The sequence below is a fragment of the Siphateles boraxobius genome, unplaced genomic scaffold (genome assembly GCF_051911475.1).
Source record: "Siphateles boraxobius isolate OS27281-9 unplaced genomic scaffold, OSU_SipBor_1 7, whole genome shotgun sequence".
In the NCBI taxonomy this organism is placed as follows: Eukaryota; Metazoa; Chordata; class Actinopteri; order Cypriniformes; family Leuciscidae; genus Siphateles; species Siphateles boraxobius.
Genome location: NW_027509197.1, coordinates 1,273,248 through 1,291,440, shown reverse-complemented (window position 1 = coordinate 1,291,440; position 18,193 = coordinate 1,273,248). Strand labels below are relative to the sequence as shown.

The following is an 18,193-nucleotide window of genomic DNA, read 5'->3' as shown; positions in this document are numbered from 1 at the left end:
ACCATATTGTTCCAAATATATTACGACCCCGATTATAAGACGACCGCCCCTTTTTCAAGATGTACCTTTTGAAAAAAGGCTTTTTGATAAAAATAAAAAAAAATCCTTTTATGTGAAAATTATTTTCATACTGAATATTTGTCATATTTTATTTTTGAATTGAAAGTATGGTAAATTCTGATAAAATGTACCAGCGATCTCATTTAAAAATAAATACTTTTTTGTATTTAGATGTATTTCAAAGAGAAAAAAATTATCTTGTATTCGGAACAATATTACGGTATTGTAGACTTAATAAAATGAACAGTATGCTAATGCTCTACCATGAGTTGTCAGCAAATGAAATGCTGCTAAATGGAGGTGGAGCCATTCTGACGTCTATGTGCTTTTCAAACGCACCCTCACACATCATGTGAATGGGGTTAAATGGTGTTTGGCATGGAAAGTGTGTGTGTGTGTGTGGGGCCATTGATTCTCGTCGGCCTGAGGCGTGTTTTTCCCGTGTGGATGTGAGAAAGAAGTGGACCCCTGCCGGGAGGCAAAATGTCCTCATCACGTAATGCTGATGAATGCTAATGTCACGTCAGATTATCTGTCACCTCCTAAATGTCTGAATCCCTCGGAGCGTCATTTGGTCCTACTTGAGAAATAATTGTAGTTATTGCTATGTATTATCACAGATGTTCACAAAAAAACAAAAACATATTCAATAAAAAAATGAAGGGAAAAATGAACCTCATGAAGGGAAAAAATAACCTTAAATATAACCGTATAAAGTATGATTCTGACACATCTCTTGCAGGAGTCTCAGCTCAGTTGACGAGTGCCCGTCTACGCCGAAACACATCAGTGGGGACTCCTTTCTGGATGGCTCCTGAGGTCTGTCCTGTTACAAAAAATACCACTTTTATTTCTAAATCTAGCCAGTCAACATCCATCTCTTCCTATGTTCCAGTACAAAACATTTTATTGTTGATAGTTCACCCAGAAATGAAAATTCTGTTATAATAGGCCTTTATCACACTACCACGTTCGAAAAGCATAAGCTTCAAATAGTAGCGTGACATAGGCTCCACTGTAGCCTGTGTAAGTGGCAGGACCCATAGCACATGATTCTTGTGATTTATTGATGTAGTGTTCATCAAAGATACTTTATCTAAACACATCAACCACAGTTTACAATCTATAACTGGCTATAATCAAACAAAGAAAATGGTGTCATGTTATTCCGGCGCATATTTCAATTAAATAATTACAAAATTAAATAAAATTAATAAAGAGAATTAGAATTAGGTCATACATCCCATAAAATATTAATTACGTAGTTATTAACACTAATAATGTTGTTAAAACATTGTTTTCATGCATTTACTTTTACATTTACAATCTGGGTTTCTTTAACCTGTGAGTAGATTAATGCAGCTTTGTTAAAAAAAATCTGCATTTTAATGCTGAGTGTGTTTTTGTGTATGTATTAGTGAGCTGTCACTGAGTTTGGTGTGTGTGTGTGTGGGTCGTGTGAAGGTTAATAGCTGAGCGCCGCTGTGTGAGAGTGAAAGAAAGAGAGGGGATGGGGCCAGTGGGGGAGGCCCCTCAGGGCCAATTAAAATACAGTCTAAATGAAACGCTCTGCAATATGCCGATTGGCTACAGTGTTTCTGACAAACTGATTTAATGCTGGAAAACAACATAAAGTAATTGCTGTGATTATTACAGTCCAGTAATGATTAAACATCACAAATACTGGTTAACTGGAGCTGAAATAAAATTAGTTTAATTTAGAAAATAGTTTGGCTAAATCCACATGGATATGCTGGGTAAAGGAGCAGAAATTAAAGAGCTTATTTAACCATTTTGAACCGTATAATAACAAAACTGATATGAATCCCTCTAATAGACCATAGTCAGCGCACCATATTTGTGACCCTGGATCACAAAACCAGTCTTAAGTAGCACGGGTGTATTTGTGGGAATAGCAAACAATACATTGTATGGGTCAAAATTATCAATTTTTCTTTTATGCCAAAAATCATTAGGATATTAAGTAAAGATCATGTTCCATGAAGATATTTTGTAAATTTCCTACCGCAAATGTATAAAACATTTATTTTTGTGAGTGAATGCAGCACAATCGCGAACATAAATGAGCAACTTTAAAGGCGATTTTCTCAATGTTTTGATTTTTTTGCACCCTCAGATTCCAGATTTTCAAATAGTTGTATCTCGGCCAAATATTGTCCTATCACAACAAACCATACATCAATGGAAAGCTTATTTATTCAGCTTTCATGTGATGTAAAAATCTCAATTTCAAAAAAATGACCCAAATGACTGGTTTTGTCATCCAGGGTCACGTTTAACTTCTTACAGGAGTGAAAACGAGGCTGTGAGGGATAGAAGGACAGTGTGTTCAATGGGTTGTACTGTTGTTTAACAGCATACCAGTTCAGCAGTTTCCAGTCTTTTCTGGAAAAAATAAATACAGTTTTGAAAGTTGTGAGTAGTGGAAATACATGATTTTGGACTTTTCTAGTGGGCATGCCATTGTAAAGAATGAAAGACTATCCCTTACAGCCTCGTTTTCATCTGCGTAAAATTAAATCTGGCATCTAACCTGACTAAGGTCTATACGTAAATTATCTTTTGTTAGAATTGGAGGCCATTCAATTTTAAAAAGTTCTCAATTATGTTTAATGTAAGCATCAGATATTTCCAACCCGATATCACAGCAATTCGTACCAGGTGGCAAATTCGTACGAATTTATTTTACGAGTTGCCCAATTTATATAAATTCGTACGAGTGACCTACCCCTGACCCCGCCCCTAAACCAACCCATCACTGGGGTTTGGACAAATCGTAAGAGTCAGGTTGTACAAATTTGTACGAATTAGCTACTTTGAACTCACTCGTACGAATTCGTACAAATTGGTCGTGAGATTGCGTTGGATATTTCTGCTAAATTTCCTTTGGGGATATAAAAATATACACGAATCAATCACTAGCTGACATGCAGCAGAAGTACAATATTAATGTATGGAAGAGTATAAAGTGAATGTAGATTGCATAACTCACAATTTTTTAGTTCATATTAAGCTTGCTGACTTGTAATTGGTGTCTTGACAAATCTGAGGAGAGTTGAGGTGTCTTCTGAAACTCAAGAGGAGACACATCTGAGATCACTAGGGTTTTTTTCTCCATTCATTCTGAGAAATACAGTAATTGAGACATTAAAGATCTTATTTGTGCAGAGTGAACATCATGGTTTGTGTGTGTGATGCCTCTGTGTTTGTCTGTGTGCAGGTGATAGCGTGTGAACAGCAGTATGACTACTCGTATGATGCCCGCTGTGATGTGTGGTCTCTGGGCATCACTGCCATAGAGCTGGCAGACGGAGACCCACCGCTGGCAGAGATGCACCCGGTCAAAGCACTCTTCAAAATACCACGGTAAGAGACACCAGGGGGAGCTGTACTCACACAGCAAACGTGAGGACCTAGAGGGAGGAATAGATGGAAATGGAGATAGACAGGAGAGATTGAGGAAAAGTGGAAAATAGGAATTAGAGTAGCGTGAAAGAGAGAGAGACCGATAGGAAAGGCCCCAGCGTTCTCATTGACACTCTGACTGAGAGTGACGTCACTCATACCCCTTTCACACAGAGCGTTGATCCCAGAAAATTGCCATATAATTGTTAGAGTGCCTTCTGTGTGAACGCAAACACTCTCCGGGATTGATCCCTGATTGATCAGTCCCGGGACGCTCACTGTGTGAACAAAAGGCAGGATCAATGCTGTAAGGTGTGTGTCGTAGTAATGATGCTGAAGCTGAGATATTTCACCAGCATAGTGAAACGGTACGCGATGCGCTAGTTTATGATTGAATGAGAAAAAAATGCACTAAAATGCACAAGCCTGCGTGGTTTCTAGAGAGAGAAATCGCTGTGGAAGCAATTTAATATGTTCTATGTGCATTTTATTATATTCATAGTAATTAGACCCTTTAAAGACAATCGGTACATGTTTGTCTCTTATTCATTCATGTAAAATTGTTTGCCACCACATCGCAGATCATAAGAAAACTTAAGACGATAAGGAGACATTGCACGTCACATCCTGATGTTACGTGTCTTTACAGGATTTGTGTGAACGTATGGAAAGATTCCTGAAAATCACCGGCAGTGTGAATGAACCAAAATCAAAGATCCCGGGACACATTATCAGTGTATTTTTCGTAATCTCTGTGAAAGGGGATTCACTGTTAGCAGATTGCAGAAATCAAAACCAATCAAAAACACTTAAATAGGAGAGTAAACTCAAATTCAAAGAAACATGTTGGTTTTGTTTGGAACTGAGATATGAAATATTGTAAAAAATATTCTTCAACCTAAATTTTTGCAAAAACGTCCATATATTCACTGCAGTTTCTAGCTGAAATTAACAAGTAGTAGTGGCAGTAAAACAGCAACAAGTTGCCTTTCACCCTCATGTCGTTTCTCTTAAATTATGACTATGTTATGTCCTCAAAACACTTACCATAGTGTTTGATGTTTTGACATTTGCATTACATAATCAGCTTTATATACAGCTTAGTAAACTTTCTCGTTAGCTCACCTGGTACAGAATTGCACTTGTTATCCGTGTAGTGCGAGTTCAAATCCTGTGAAACATGAGTCTCGATAAAACAGCTCACACACTTGTAGAAACAGCTGAAATGGTTTGGGTAGTAGATTTTTTTATCACATTTGATTTAGTTGGCATGAAATAAAAGTTGCAACAGTCTTTTCGTCCTTATTGTGATGTATATTCAAGTGAAATGGCTCCTCGAAGAAGTAGGGCGGGACTTGATTTTGTCCATCGGGAATTGAATTGTTCTGGTTTTCTATTGCAGTGATCTCATGAGAGTGACAGGTTGTCCCGTCCTGACTTCAGTAAACGCGTCATCAGAGAAGAGAAGAGATGTTGCAAGAGAGAGTGAATTTAGATACTACTCTTTTTACATTGTTTATTGCCTACTATATAGTAGGGAACTACACAATTTTGGATGCAGCCTAGCTGTCTTGCAACTGCCTCTTTAAGACTTCTATATGTTAATGTGACCTCTGTTATGTCAGCCTTGGCCAAGTTACTGAATACTGAATAGGTGTGGATGTGTGGTCACAGGTTAATGAGCTGGTTGTGATGTTATTGACATGTGCGGTGAACATTTATTTCTGTGATTATTTTTCGTAAATTATCTGTCTTGACTGGACTGGAGCTTTGTATTGTGAATGTGTGATTTTTTTCAAATCCTGTTTTCCATGATATTAATTCTTAAAGGGGACATATCATGAAAATCTGACTTTTTTCGTTTTTAAGTGCTATAATTAGGTCCCCGGTGCATATACCAACCCAGAAAACGTGAAGACTGACAACACAATAACTTTGTTTTGGTAAGCCCTTCACTGCAATCATGTAAAAAAAAAAAAGCTGATCAGATTTCTCTCTGACGTAGGAAGAGGATCTTATTATAATATTTCCGCCCCTTAATTGTCACAGTGTCTGGTTGTGTTTCCCTTGTTTGTCACTAGAGATCCTCGTTCTCACGGTGTCCGTCACATTTGACTTCATTTCCCAGCTTCTGTCTGTCACTGTCACTCATCAGTCCATTGCACTCAGCTGTTCCCCGTAATCATTGTTCCCAGCTGTTCATTGTTAGTCTTGTTAGATCTGTATATATTCCCTGTCTCTGTCAGTATGTGTACGGAGTCGTTGTATTATGACCCCACACTTCCGTTCTCGTTTGTGTTTCTTGGTCTGTGTTGTTCTTGTCTTTTGGATTGCTACATGGTATTTGACCCCTGCCTGGACTGATTGTGAGTTGGATTACCCTATAATTAAAAACTACTGCTTTTGGATCTTCTGTCCCCTGTGTGTGTTTCCGTGACAAAATGACTCCGTCAAACCTAGATCCAGCGGTATGTTTTCTAATATCTCTTCCCCAGCCACCGAGCGGGAGAGAAGGGAGTTTTTTAAGGGGACCCGGTTGGTCAAGTTTCGCGGGTCCCGTGGAGGTCACAGTGGAGGAGGTAGTTTGGAGATGATCCCTGTTCCGGTGGTCCCTGTTCCGGTGGTCCTGGTTCCGGTGGTCCTGAGTCCGGTGGTCCGGAGAAGAGGAAGGAGACACAGCCCGTCTGCCCAGTCAGAGACTGTTCACGTTCCGTCTGCCCAGTCAGAGACTGTTCACGTCCCGTCTGCCCAGTCAGAGAATGTTCACGTCCCGTCTGCCCAGTCAGAGACTGTTCACGTCCCGTCTGCCCAGTCAGAGACTGTTCACGTCACGTCTGCCCAGTCAGAGACTGTTCATGTTCCGTCTGCCCAGTCAGAGAATGGTCACATCACGTCTACCCAGCCAGAGACTGTTCACGTCCCGTCTGCCCAGTCTGAGACAGATCAAGAGATGCCCATTCGTCTGGCCGCCAAGGCAATGCTGGACTATCTGGAGCGTCTGGCTTGGATCATGGACATGCCAGTGTCTGCTGTTCCTGAGCCGGAGCCAGTGTCTGCTGTTCCTGAGCCGGAGCCAGTGTCTGCTGTTCCTGAGCCGGAGCCAGTGTCTGCTGTTCCTGAGCCGGAGCCAGTGTCTGCTGTTCCTGAGCCGGACCCAGTGTCTGCTGTTCCTGAGCCAATGTTTGTTTCTGTGTTTGTGTCTGTCTTTGTGGCTGTTCCTGTTCTGGTGTCTGTTCATGAGCCGGTATCTGTGTCTGTTCCTGAGCCGGTGTCTGTGTCTGTTCCTGAGCCGGTGTCTGTGTCTGTTCCTGAGCCGGTGTCTGTGTCTGTTCCTGAGCCGGTGTCTGTGTCTGTTCCTGAGCCGGTGTCTGTTCCTGAGCCGGTGTCTGTTCCTGAGCCGGTGTCTGTTCATGAGCCGGTGTCTGTTCATGAGCCGGTGTCTGTTCATGAGCCGGTGTCTGTTCATGAGCCGGTGTCTGTTCCTGAGCCGGTGTCTGTTCCTTTTCCTGAGCCGTGGTCGACTGAGTGGTCGTCTTCGCCCTGGTCATCACCGTCATGGCCACCCGAAGGGTCTTCACCGCCCTGGCCGCCCGAAGGGTCTTCAACCCCCTTGCCGCCCGAGGGGTCTTCTCCGCCCTGGCCGCCCGATGGGTCGTCTGCTTCGCCCTGGGCGCCCGATGGGTCGTCTGCTTCGCCCTGGCCGCCCGATGGACTGTCTGCTTCGCCCTGGCCGTCCGATCGGTCGTCTGCTTCGCCCTGGCCGCCCGATGGGTCGTCTGCTTCGCCCCGGCCGCCCGATGGGTCGTCTGCTTCGCCCTGGCCGCCCGATGGACTTTCTGCTTCGCCCTGGCCGCCCGATGGACTTTCTGCTTCGCCCTGGCCGCCCGATGGACTGTCTGCTTCGCCCTGGCCGCCGGCTGAACCATCACCCCCTGTTTCTGTTCCCTTCCACGGACCTGGTCCCCCATCCCTCCCCCTGATCCTCCACCACTACACCTCCCGCCTGGACTCCTGTGTGTTTGCTTATGTCGCGGAGCGTCTGGTAGGCGCTCCGTAGAGGGGGGGTTATGTCACAGTGTCTGGTTGTGTTTCCCTTGTTTGTCACTAGAGATCCTCGTTCTCACGGTGTCCGTCACATTTGACTTTATTTCCCAGCTTCTGTCTGTCACTGTCACTCATCAGTCCATTGCACTCAGCTGTTCCCCGTAATCATTGTTCCCAGCTGTTCATTGTTAGTCTAGTTAGATCTGTGTATATATTCCCTGTCTGTGTCAGTATGTATACTGAGTCGTTGTTTTATGTCCCCACACAAACCGTTCTCGTTTGTGTTTCTTGGTCTGTGTTGTTCTTGTCTTTTGGATTGCTACATGGTATTTGACCCCTGCCTGGACTGATTGTGAGTTGGATTACCCTATAATTAAAAACTACTGCTTTTGGATCTTCTGTCCCCTGTGTGTGTTTCCGTGACATTAATCTGTACGTTTCCACCCGCGGCGCCGCCATTTGGTTTCGCAAGAGACAACAGTGTAACCAGTTCTAACACAATGGCAAAAGTTTGAGCAAAGCATGTAAACTGTTCTGTCGTCTCTGCTCAGACGAACACTGAACACTATTTGACCAAAAAATTCATCATATAAATTCTCGCATATAAAGACCTCAGGGAACTGTCAACTTGTGTAAAAGTTAAACATGACGGTACAAGTCGATGAGATGAATCATAACTCCACAACAACTAAATAAATGTATTCACTAACCATTCAGAAACGTCCAAAAGTTGCAACCTCTTCCTGAGTCTCTCAATAAGGCTGCACTCCGCTACGGGTTATTTCTTAGATTTTGGATGAGTGAGATTCGCATGTTTTGCTATTGTAGAGTATCCGAAGCATATGTGAAGGATCGGCCGTCTTCTCAGCAGGAGCAGCAGCTCATTTGCATTTAAAGAAACAAACAAAAACGGCGCATTTTTGCTCACACCCAAAAAGGGTGAAATTTGGCAAGCTGTAATAAATTATCTGGGGGTATTTTGAGCTGAAATTTCACAGACACACTCTGGGGACAGCAGAGTTTTATATTACATCTTTTGAAAAGGGCCATAATATGTCACTTTTAAAGCGTGAACTGTCATATTAGTGCTTTATTCCATTGAATATTCCACCAGTGCACTTCGCTATGCCTTGCTATATCCCCGTTCACACTCATGTAGCTTGACTGTTTTACTGTCACAGAATTGAGACATGTGTCATAATATTCTGATTAATGATAAGTGATAAGCTCTGATGACAATCTGACCTTCTGCCATCTCTGTGATCACACCATTATCACCCAGAGTGCATTGGTTATGTCCTTTGATTGCAATTTTAATTTGTGATTAGCCACCCCCCCTTCCCCATTGTCTTCTCGATGAGGCTGACACTAATGTTATCTGCCCTGCTCCAGGCCTGCAGGGGATGGGCCGCTCGCTGTCGGGACACTGGGAGTGTCACGCATACCTTTATAACACTGACACTACAGCGCTTAGCTCAGTTTTACTGAGAAATTGAATACTAGCATACTGCTTACTGCACATTATGGAGTATATCCTGTTTTTTAAAGGTCACACTTTATATTAGGTGTCTTTAACTACTGTACTATGTGCTTGCATCAAAATAGGTACAATGTGCTTATTGTTTTGATGTTGTATTGTAAAACTTTCTTGCTACTATTGAGGTAGTATACGGGTAAGTTTAGGACAGGCTTGGTGGTATGGGTTGGTTTAATTAAGGTTTGGTTTATGGGTGGGTAACTAGAGGCTAAAGTTTGAGAACAAACTGTGATGTTGGCTTGAGAAACCCTGAATAGGAAGCCTGAGTCAAAAGAGCCAAAACACATGTTGTTTGGTGTTCTGGACCTGGCCAAAAAAATGTTTTTTGTTTTTTTTTGTGACCCATGCTATTTTGTAATCTAATAAATAAGCTTATTATTACATCAAAATTATACAGTTAAAGTTAAAATTCACAACAAGCAATAGCTCAAATAAATCAGGTTTCAGATTTGTAGGTGTTCAGGTACAGAAATTGAATAATCAAATGTCCTTGTAAAAGCTACAAAAGTTATTCAGTCAAGAGCAGTGATTTTTTTCTCTCTTTGTCTGTTTTTGTTGATTAACATTAAAGAAAGACAGCAGCTGGCTAAATGCGTTCACTTAAAGGCATAAAGCACAAATCCAATAATACCTGATAGCTGTTTTCTTTCTCAACTTTTTATGTTCACTTGAGACATAGCCGAATGTTTTCGACAATACTCGCCAAGATATCATGTTGGCATTTTTTTTTTTTAACATATTTTCATGTGTGGTCCACTGATGCTGTCATTAAAGCCAAAGGGGTTTAAAGTTGGTAGAGGATTTACTTTGAGACAATTTTCACTCATAAATTGCTAGTCATCTGAATCATAATCATACACTGTTCGTTCATTGGCCAAAGGAGGACTGGCCCCCCGATTGAACCTGGGTTCTCCCAAGGTTTTTTTCTCCATTCTGTCACTGATGGAGTTTTGGTTCCTTGCCACTGTTGCCTTTTCGCCTTTCTTCACCTTTGTCGCTATTGGCTTTTGGCTTGCTTAGTTGGGGACATTTAAATTTATATTTAACAATACTATTACAACATTATTTTCCTGTTATCTCTGTAAAGCAGCTTTGAAACAATCTCTATTGTAAAAAGCGCTATATAAATAAAGGTGACTTAACTTGACTAGTACATTTCTCAAATAAATAGCAAGTAACGCATTGAATTGAACATCAAATTTTGAATCCTGAAATAGTATTTTCTTGTAAAACGTACTCCAATAGTTTTATTAACTTTGAAAAATATATTTTTTACACTGTACGAAGACATTCTTTCTAATTTTTCAATTTAATCTAATTAAATCTAATTTTTCCAGCATTTCACTTCAGCATTTTTTTGTTATGCTGATAATATAATTTGTAATGGAAAAAGGTACATTTTCAAGTGAAAGTGCACTGTATGTTATGAAATACTGAGAATTTAAAGATTTGTGTGTTTCTACCATGGTTTGGCTGTGCCTTAATGCCGCTTGAGGTTTCGATTATGAATGCTGGATATGAGAAATGATAATGTTAGAATACTGTGCTTTTGCCTTTGCAGGCCCATTTGTCATAAAGTGTATGCCTCGGTGCAATAATCATGTAGAGTATCTACACCATCATGACGTGCTTTAAAATGATGTGCTCCCTCTGCTTTTTTCACCCAGCTGTCTCTCTCCCTCTATCTCTTGCCTCTACCTTTCTTTTTCTTTATTCTTTTCAAATGAAATTAGATATTTGGGCCATGGCGCATAAATCAGATGCGTGGGACCTTTAGCACGGCAGCGGGTGAATAAATCAGTGTTCGTGTGTGTACTGGGCCGTGAAATGATTCTGTTAACATGTCATCTGTCCGGGACGGCGTTCCCACTCTCAGACGCAGAGATTACGAGGGGGCTTGGAGTGATCAGAGTCTTTCAGTGCGAGATGTTTGACTCTTGATGAAGGCCATCAGAGGGAACTGAATACTGTAGCTGCTCATACACAAGCCTGCACAATCTCCAACCTGAATATGATTATTTGAGCTCAAGCTAACGTGTTTTTCTCACTGACATACAAGGATGCCTGGGTTTTTAATTAAGGGTAAATCATTTATATTTACTGAAAATCTTTGAAGCCTGAGTCGGCTGTGGTGTAAAGTGTGCTGTTTTTAATCCACTGCACTTAATAGAGTTTGTAGATTTGAAAATCATGATTTTCCCCATTATTGTTGAATCACAGAAGCTGCACCAGATATTTTGCCAAGAGATTTCTTATTTTTATACATGTATCAGGCAGGGAGAAGCAGGCATAGAAGAATAAGTGTACATGAGAGGTCTTCATTCCAGAATTCTCTGTTCCCCATTTCTCTATCTTCTCACCCCATCATGCCTGCTGTAATGGTTTCTCTGTGTGTCTCCTTACTCACCCCCTCATGCCTCAGTTTCTCTTTCCTCTCACCCTGTCATGTCTTTATGTTTCTCTGGGGTGGTACAGTAAGATTGAGCTTATATACACCACTGAGTGACTTTCAACTTCCTTGTGAGGTAGAAAAACATGTTGCTTATGTTTAAAATGGAATGTATACCTCATGCTTACCCATGGTACAATCCACTTTCCCTTTGTGTATACATTAGTGGTACATTTGCATCAGTTGAAACATTGCTTTCCTTGTAAAGAACATACCAACTGAAGTTTCATCATTGGTGGAACATCTCTGCTCAGTGAACGTTGCATTGCTCACATACTTCACAAAAAGAAAAAAAAAGAATAATATATAACTCTCCCAGCTCCCCTCCATGTGTCTCTGCTCAGCGTCATGTCCAACATACTCTGACTTCACAAAATACATTATGAAATTATTATGAAAATGAATAAAGAAAATTACACTAAAAAATAACATCAAACAGTAAATTTTTAGTCTTCAGAGTTAAAGGCTCATGATTAGGCATGGAATATTTTAATTTGATTAGCTGAAATGTGTATTTCAATTGCATCTTTTAGGTTCAGTCACATTAGTGATATTTCAGCAGGGGGGAAAAAAGGCCTATTGTCATTAGAGTTGTTGCACAGCTCATGCAGAAGTCACTTTGAAACCAAGATCGTAATACTATTGTGTTTTGGACACTTGTCCGCAGAATGGGAATCTTGTGTTCTGGTGTCCCCACTGAGGGGTTAAGGTTTGACTGGTAGGCATGGTCCAGTTAACCCCTGCAAAGAGATGCTGTACAACACCTAGACCATTAAGAAAAACATCTTTCTCCATTGACATCATTACATTTACATTTTATGCATACATTTTATGCCGGATGCTTTTATCCAAAGTAAATTCCATTCCATTCAAGGTTTACATTTGATCAGTTCAAGCATTTCCTGCGAATTGAACCCATGACCTTAGCGTGCTAGCGCCATACTGTACTGTTTAAGACACAGAAATGCTTCCTATTCAAAAGTAGACATTTATTCTGAAAAACAACATTTTATGTTTTCCCTGGCTGCTGTCTTTGACGTCACACTTCAGGAGTCAGTAGTGAACGGTTTGGTATTGGCAATCAGCCAATGAGTGTTGCCATTACATAATTTCACTGTGATTACCCATAGAAGTTTAGCATACTTGTAAAAAGAGTACTTGTTCCTGAAACTTACTTAGTTACTTAACATACAGAATATACTTAAGTGTGAAATTAAGTTTTGACACTTAATTGCATGTTACCTGAAAATGTAATTCAATTTAAATTCATAATGAATTCAATTAGATGAACTGTAGAGTGCTTTTTTGACCCACTACATCTTTAGATGTATTTTCATAATCAACTCTATTGTCTTTGAAATATAAGTGAATGTACTGACAAGCATTTTTTTCTACCGAAACGTGTGTCATATATCTGCAATTACACATTTGTAATGATGGAGTTGCAATCTAGTACATTTAAAATGTTTTTCAAAATTATATTTAAAGTTAAAATTTATAATACATGTGCATTTAGTATGTTAGTCAGCAACACATTAAAATAAGTGTACTTCTTTAATTATTAAAAAAATGATTTAAAACAATGATTTAAATTGCACTTTAAAGTAAAACTTTTAATTCGACATTACAAAGTGCACTTTTTAAACGTTTTTTTTTAAAGCGGCACTATGCAGGATTTCTGTTTTTGTCAAACAGCGATCCCTAGAGTCACTGTAGAGTACTTGTATTTAACGTTACTGTCGTAAATACAACTCACGCAGAACGTATCTGCACTCACAGCCTCTGCACTTCATAATAATAAAGTAGCCTACCGCGTTAGGCTTACCTGAAACTAAATGCCAGATGACACCAATAAAGTGTATCATTTACGTCGCATTATTTCGTAACAATGTCCGTTATGATGACGAGACGACCACCATTCAACCCGAAAAGAGTCATATAACCATTCCAATAACTCCGAAGCTGTTCAGTTAAGCTAAAAAAAACTGAATAGTGCTGCTTTAAGTGTAAGTAATATATAGTCTTGAAAGCATACTCTCTTTAAGTACATTTAAGTGACCTATTTCATTAACATTATATTATCCTCAAGTACAGGGTATTTTTAAGTACTTTTAAGTACTTAAAAATACTTAAATGGACTCCTTTTTCACAAGGGTACTCACATAGATTCTCAGCTCAGGTAACTGACTTCTGTTACATACTGTTGTGTACTGTTCCTTACTCCGGGAGTCCTGCCAACTGCCACTGTGATGAATGTGAATGTTAATGGATAGCTTTCTCCATGTATTATAGACCTCATTAGTCACTAGGATACCTCTTAACTAGCTTAACCATTACTAACAAGTATAAAACAACCTGGACATCAACAGCATGGAAATTCACATTAGCGATTTTGTCTATTTTTACCACAGTGGCAAATCAGTGGCAGTGTAGCATTTGCATGTATGGAAACGTAAAAAAAAAAATTGCAGTAAATCACTCTTTAAGATTCTACGTCTAGTTTCTGTTTTTAGCTGGTGGCAGGACTTTCCCTTCATTTTCAATCGCCTACAAATAGTTTTATCAGTATGGCCAGGCCACTGGGAGGTTGAGAAATTGTGGAGTCTTTTGTATGTGGCAGATTAGTATTGACAAAATGTCTGCCATGCCATATATCATCAGAAACTGGTGCGGCCTCAGAGCTTGTGTTGGAGTCCTGTTTGTGTGTCCATCTGAGGCTTATTTTACCTACTGCAGTGACATTAGATGACTGCAAGTCAACATTTATAGTACATGGAAAAAGTATATGTAGGCATGAGATATGTTTAACTTTATGCAAATGAAGAATGACTTTAGGGAGCAACAACCAATAGAAGTGAATAGTGAAGTGTTGGCGGCAAGATTGAGGATTTGCTATCATTTATCATATATTTCTGTTTACGTACGGTGGTACTCGTCGTGCTGACTATGAGCCTGAATGATTTTGTGAACCCAGACTGGCTCTTGTAATTTCTCAGCAGATAAATAGCCGCGATGGCAATACACACTCGCAGTTTCTTGTCCATCTTTACTATGAAGCATTTTATGTACTGATTCCATTTATATTTAGTCTTTTCCCTTTCAAAATGTTAGCTACAAGAAAACTGAGATTTTTTTGAAAACTGAAAACTGAATACATATCACAAACTTGCATTTGCGAGTTATAAAGTCCAATTCTGAGTGAAAAAACGATGAGTTTATATCTTGCAATTCTGACTTTATAATTAGCAAAAAAAAAAAAAAAAAGTGAGAATTGCGAAATGTAAACTCATAATTGCAAGAAAGTACAAATTGTGAGATAAAAAGTCCCAATTACCTTTTTTATGTTTTATTCAGTGGCGGAAACAAGCTTCCATAATTCTCTAAAAGGTTTTGTTTTTGGTTTTTGGGTTGAAATATGACCTAGACATGTTCCTGACTGTTTTATGAGATTCACACTTATGTATATTAATATATCCCTCCGTCCCTCCCTCCCTCTGTTTGTGTCTAGCTTGTCATCTACAGCATAACAAACTGATGTTGTGAGCAACATGGCTGACAGCATGACTGTTTCCCAGTCAGAGTTTAGTGGCTCTGCGGCCAGATTAGAATAAACCAAGCGTGTTTACATCCTGTTTGTGTGTGCTCACAAACACTCAATGAGGGTGAACACCACGGCAGAATTTACCCAGCACAATAGGAGCGCCATCAGCGACGTTGCCTTGACTTTGTTATGTATAAGCAGCTCTCTACAGCACTGCAACATCAAGGCGAGCGTGTGGCTGCAGGCACGCATTATATTTTGCATAGAAGGAGTCGGTTATTTTCCTTTGATGTGTTCTTCAGAGACACGGCCTGTCTGAATATCTATCAAAGCACCCAGTGACTTAGAGCAGCGCAGAATGACAGATTACTGTGGAAAAAAAAGAAAACTGTGTTTAACGGGGGTTGGTTTATATGCCTAATGCTTTGTTCTTAGTGATATTTCTGATGAAAGACAGAGAAGATGTGTTTTTAAGTAGTGTGTCAGTCCTTCGACCTAAACTGCTCTTTACGTCTGTTTGAGACGTCGGTCAAGCCAAAATTAGATTAAGAGTCATTGAGAGAAAAAAAGGAGATCTTGAAGCATGTCACAGTTGTATTTTGTTTAGTTTGTTTTCATTGGACTTGTCTGCCTGTGATCACGTCACGTGTCATCTTCATTGTCGCTATCAGTTCATATGTATCACATGTGTTCAGTTAATCATCGTCATCTTTGTTTGCATTTAAGTTCCGTCTGTTCAGTTCAGTCTGCATTGTGTATAGTGTGTGCTGCTGCCTGTCCTGCTATCATTTATATTATTACCATTAAACCTTCGTGTTGGAAATGTATCCTTAACTGCGTCTGCCTTCCTGCAACCACATGTGACAAAGCAGAAGTAGAGGGAATATAAATAAAAAGACGAGAGGGCCACATTCATATTTGCCTAAAAACAGCCCATCAAGCAATAAGACACTGCAGACAGAGATGAATTGTGAATTTAATCATATTTCTGTTCCTCTTCCTGTCCTTGTTGCAGAGCTTTTATTGGAAAATCAGTGTTGGCCCATTTATTTTGTTGTCATCTGTTTGGATTCTTACAAAATTGTATTACTTCAGTCTCAAAAACATGGTATTACTTCAGACTTTAGAAGCTTCATTCATCAAGGTCAAAAGTAAAAGGAATTTCACCTGGTTCCTGGTCCATAACCACCATAGATAGGGTTCTGTTGTGTCTTTTAATGACTTTTCCATGATCTTTGGACAGGATTGTTTTGTCACATCGAATGAGGATTATTATTTTTTATTTTTTATTTTTACCAATTATACTGAACAAAATTATAAACGCAACACTTTTGTTTTTGCCCCCATTTTTCATGAGCTGAACTCAAAGATCCAAGATCCAAGATATTTAAGATCCACTTTTTCTATGTACAAAAGGCCTATTTCTCTCAAATATTGTTCACAAATCTGTCTAATTCTGTGCTAGTGAGCACTTCTCCTTTGCCGGGGATAATCCATCCACCTCACAGGTGTGACATATAAAGATGCAGATTAGACAGCATGATTATTGCACAGGTGTGCCTGTTTGAAGCTGCTTTTGATTTTCATAGATGGCAGAGTTGTGCTGTGTTCGTGAACTAAAGAATGGTCTATATATTTTTAGTTATATTATTATTATTATAAATATTGAATTGTATTGTTTTTAGTGTTATTAGTGTCATTAAACATTTTGTTAATGTGCTATGGAAACAAAATACTGATGAACAACGATGCCGTTTTCATCTTGGGTCTGTAGCCTATAAGATATGCGTGCGTCTGTTAAAACAAGCACTCTTGACAATTTGTGAATGGATCACCTTGCAAATCAATTTTGATGTGGGATGTAGGCCTAGTTTTTCGTTCTGTTTTAAAAACATTTTCTTAGAGGAGTCCCGCGTGTCGGTGTTGTCGCAAGTGTTAGGCTATGCGGTGATGTCGTTATGAATTTAGGCAAGGCACTCATTCTCTCTCAGAGAAACACAAATACTAAATTCCCTTAATCATCCATTACAATGAGTAAAACCACAAAATATAGTTCTGATGTGCAACAAAAGATTGTTAAGCATCACACAATAGAAAGTGGATGTAAGAAATAGCTAAAGGATTGGAAATTCCCATTTCCACCATCAGGGCAACAATTAAGAAGTTCCAATCAACTAAAGATGTTATGAACCGCCTGGTAGAGGTGTCTATATTGTCTTAATGCACGGCGAGGAGGAGAGTTTGAGTGGCCAGAGACTCTCCAAGGATCACAGTTGAAGTATTGCAGAGATTACTTGATTCTTGGGGTCAGAAAGCCTAAAAAACTGATCAAACAGCCCCTACATCACCACAAGTTGTTCGGGAGGGTTTCAAGAAAAATCTCCTCGCTCGTTCAAAAACAAACTCCAGCATATTCAGTTTTCAGACAAGACTGGAACTTCAAATGGGACTTTGGGTTTTATGGTCATATGGCCATCTGGTGGGTTGGGTGCACACAGGGATGAAAACTACCCCATGTGTTGTGATTCCATTCTTGTGTTCCCCTTGTCTTGTGTGGACTTTTGTTATTTCCTGTTCTGTACAATGTTTGGTAACACTTTATTTTGATAGTCCACTTTAGACATTAAACTAACTATAAGTAACTTTGCAGCTACATGTCAACTAACTGTCATTAGAGTATTAATAGACTGTCTGCTTAATATCTGCTAAAACTTTATTTTGTTGGTCCCCCAACATATATTCTACTGACTATAGGTAACTTATTAACTACAAGTCAACTTGTTCTCCTAACCCGAACCCTAAAACCTAACTATAACCTAACAGCCTACTGAAAGTCTACTACAGTCAACTAATACTCTAATTACAGTTAGTTGACAAGTTGAAAAGTTACTTATAGTAAGTAGAATGTCTAAAATGACTATCGAAATAAAGTGTAACCCAATGTTTTGTAGTCCTTTGTAGTTTTTCTTGTTTATTAGTCTCCCCAGGTGTTTCTTATTAGCCACGCCCCCTTGTTATCTTGTTTAGCTTGTTTGCCTTTGTATTTAAGCCCTGTGTTTAGTTCAGTCTTTGTGAGTTCTTGTTATTGTAATGTGTGTTATTTGATTCCCTTGTCCTCTTTTCCTAGTCTGAGTTT

The 18,193-nt window shown here is 39.6% G+C and overlaps 1 protein-coding gene across 5 annotated transcripts in view; it reads left to right on the top strand.

Annotated features, from left to right (window-relative positions):
* myo3b (myosin IIIB) overlaps nucleotides 1-18,193 on the top strand; it is a 198,974-nt gene that overhangs the window by 19,507 nt on the left and 161,274 nt on the right. For all 5 annotated transcript variants that reach the window (XM_077217020.1, XM_077217025.1, XM_077217021.1 and 2 more), the window contains 2 exons: nucleotides 803-879; nucleotides 3,302-3,447. In XM_077217020.1, coding sequence (XP_077073135.1) covers nucleotides 803-879; nucleotides 3,302-3,447 — 223 coding nt within the window. The remainder of the gene's footprint in view (nucleotides 1-802; nucleotides 880-3,301; nucleotides 3,448-18,193) is intronic.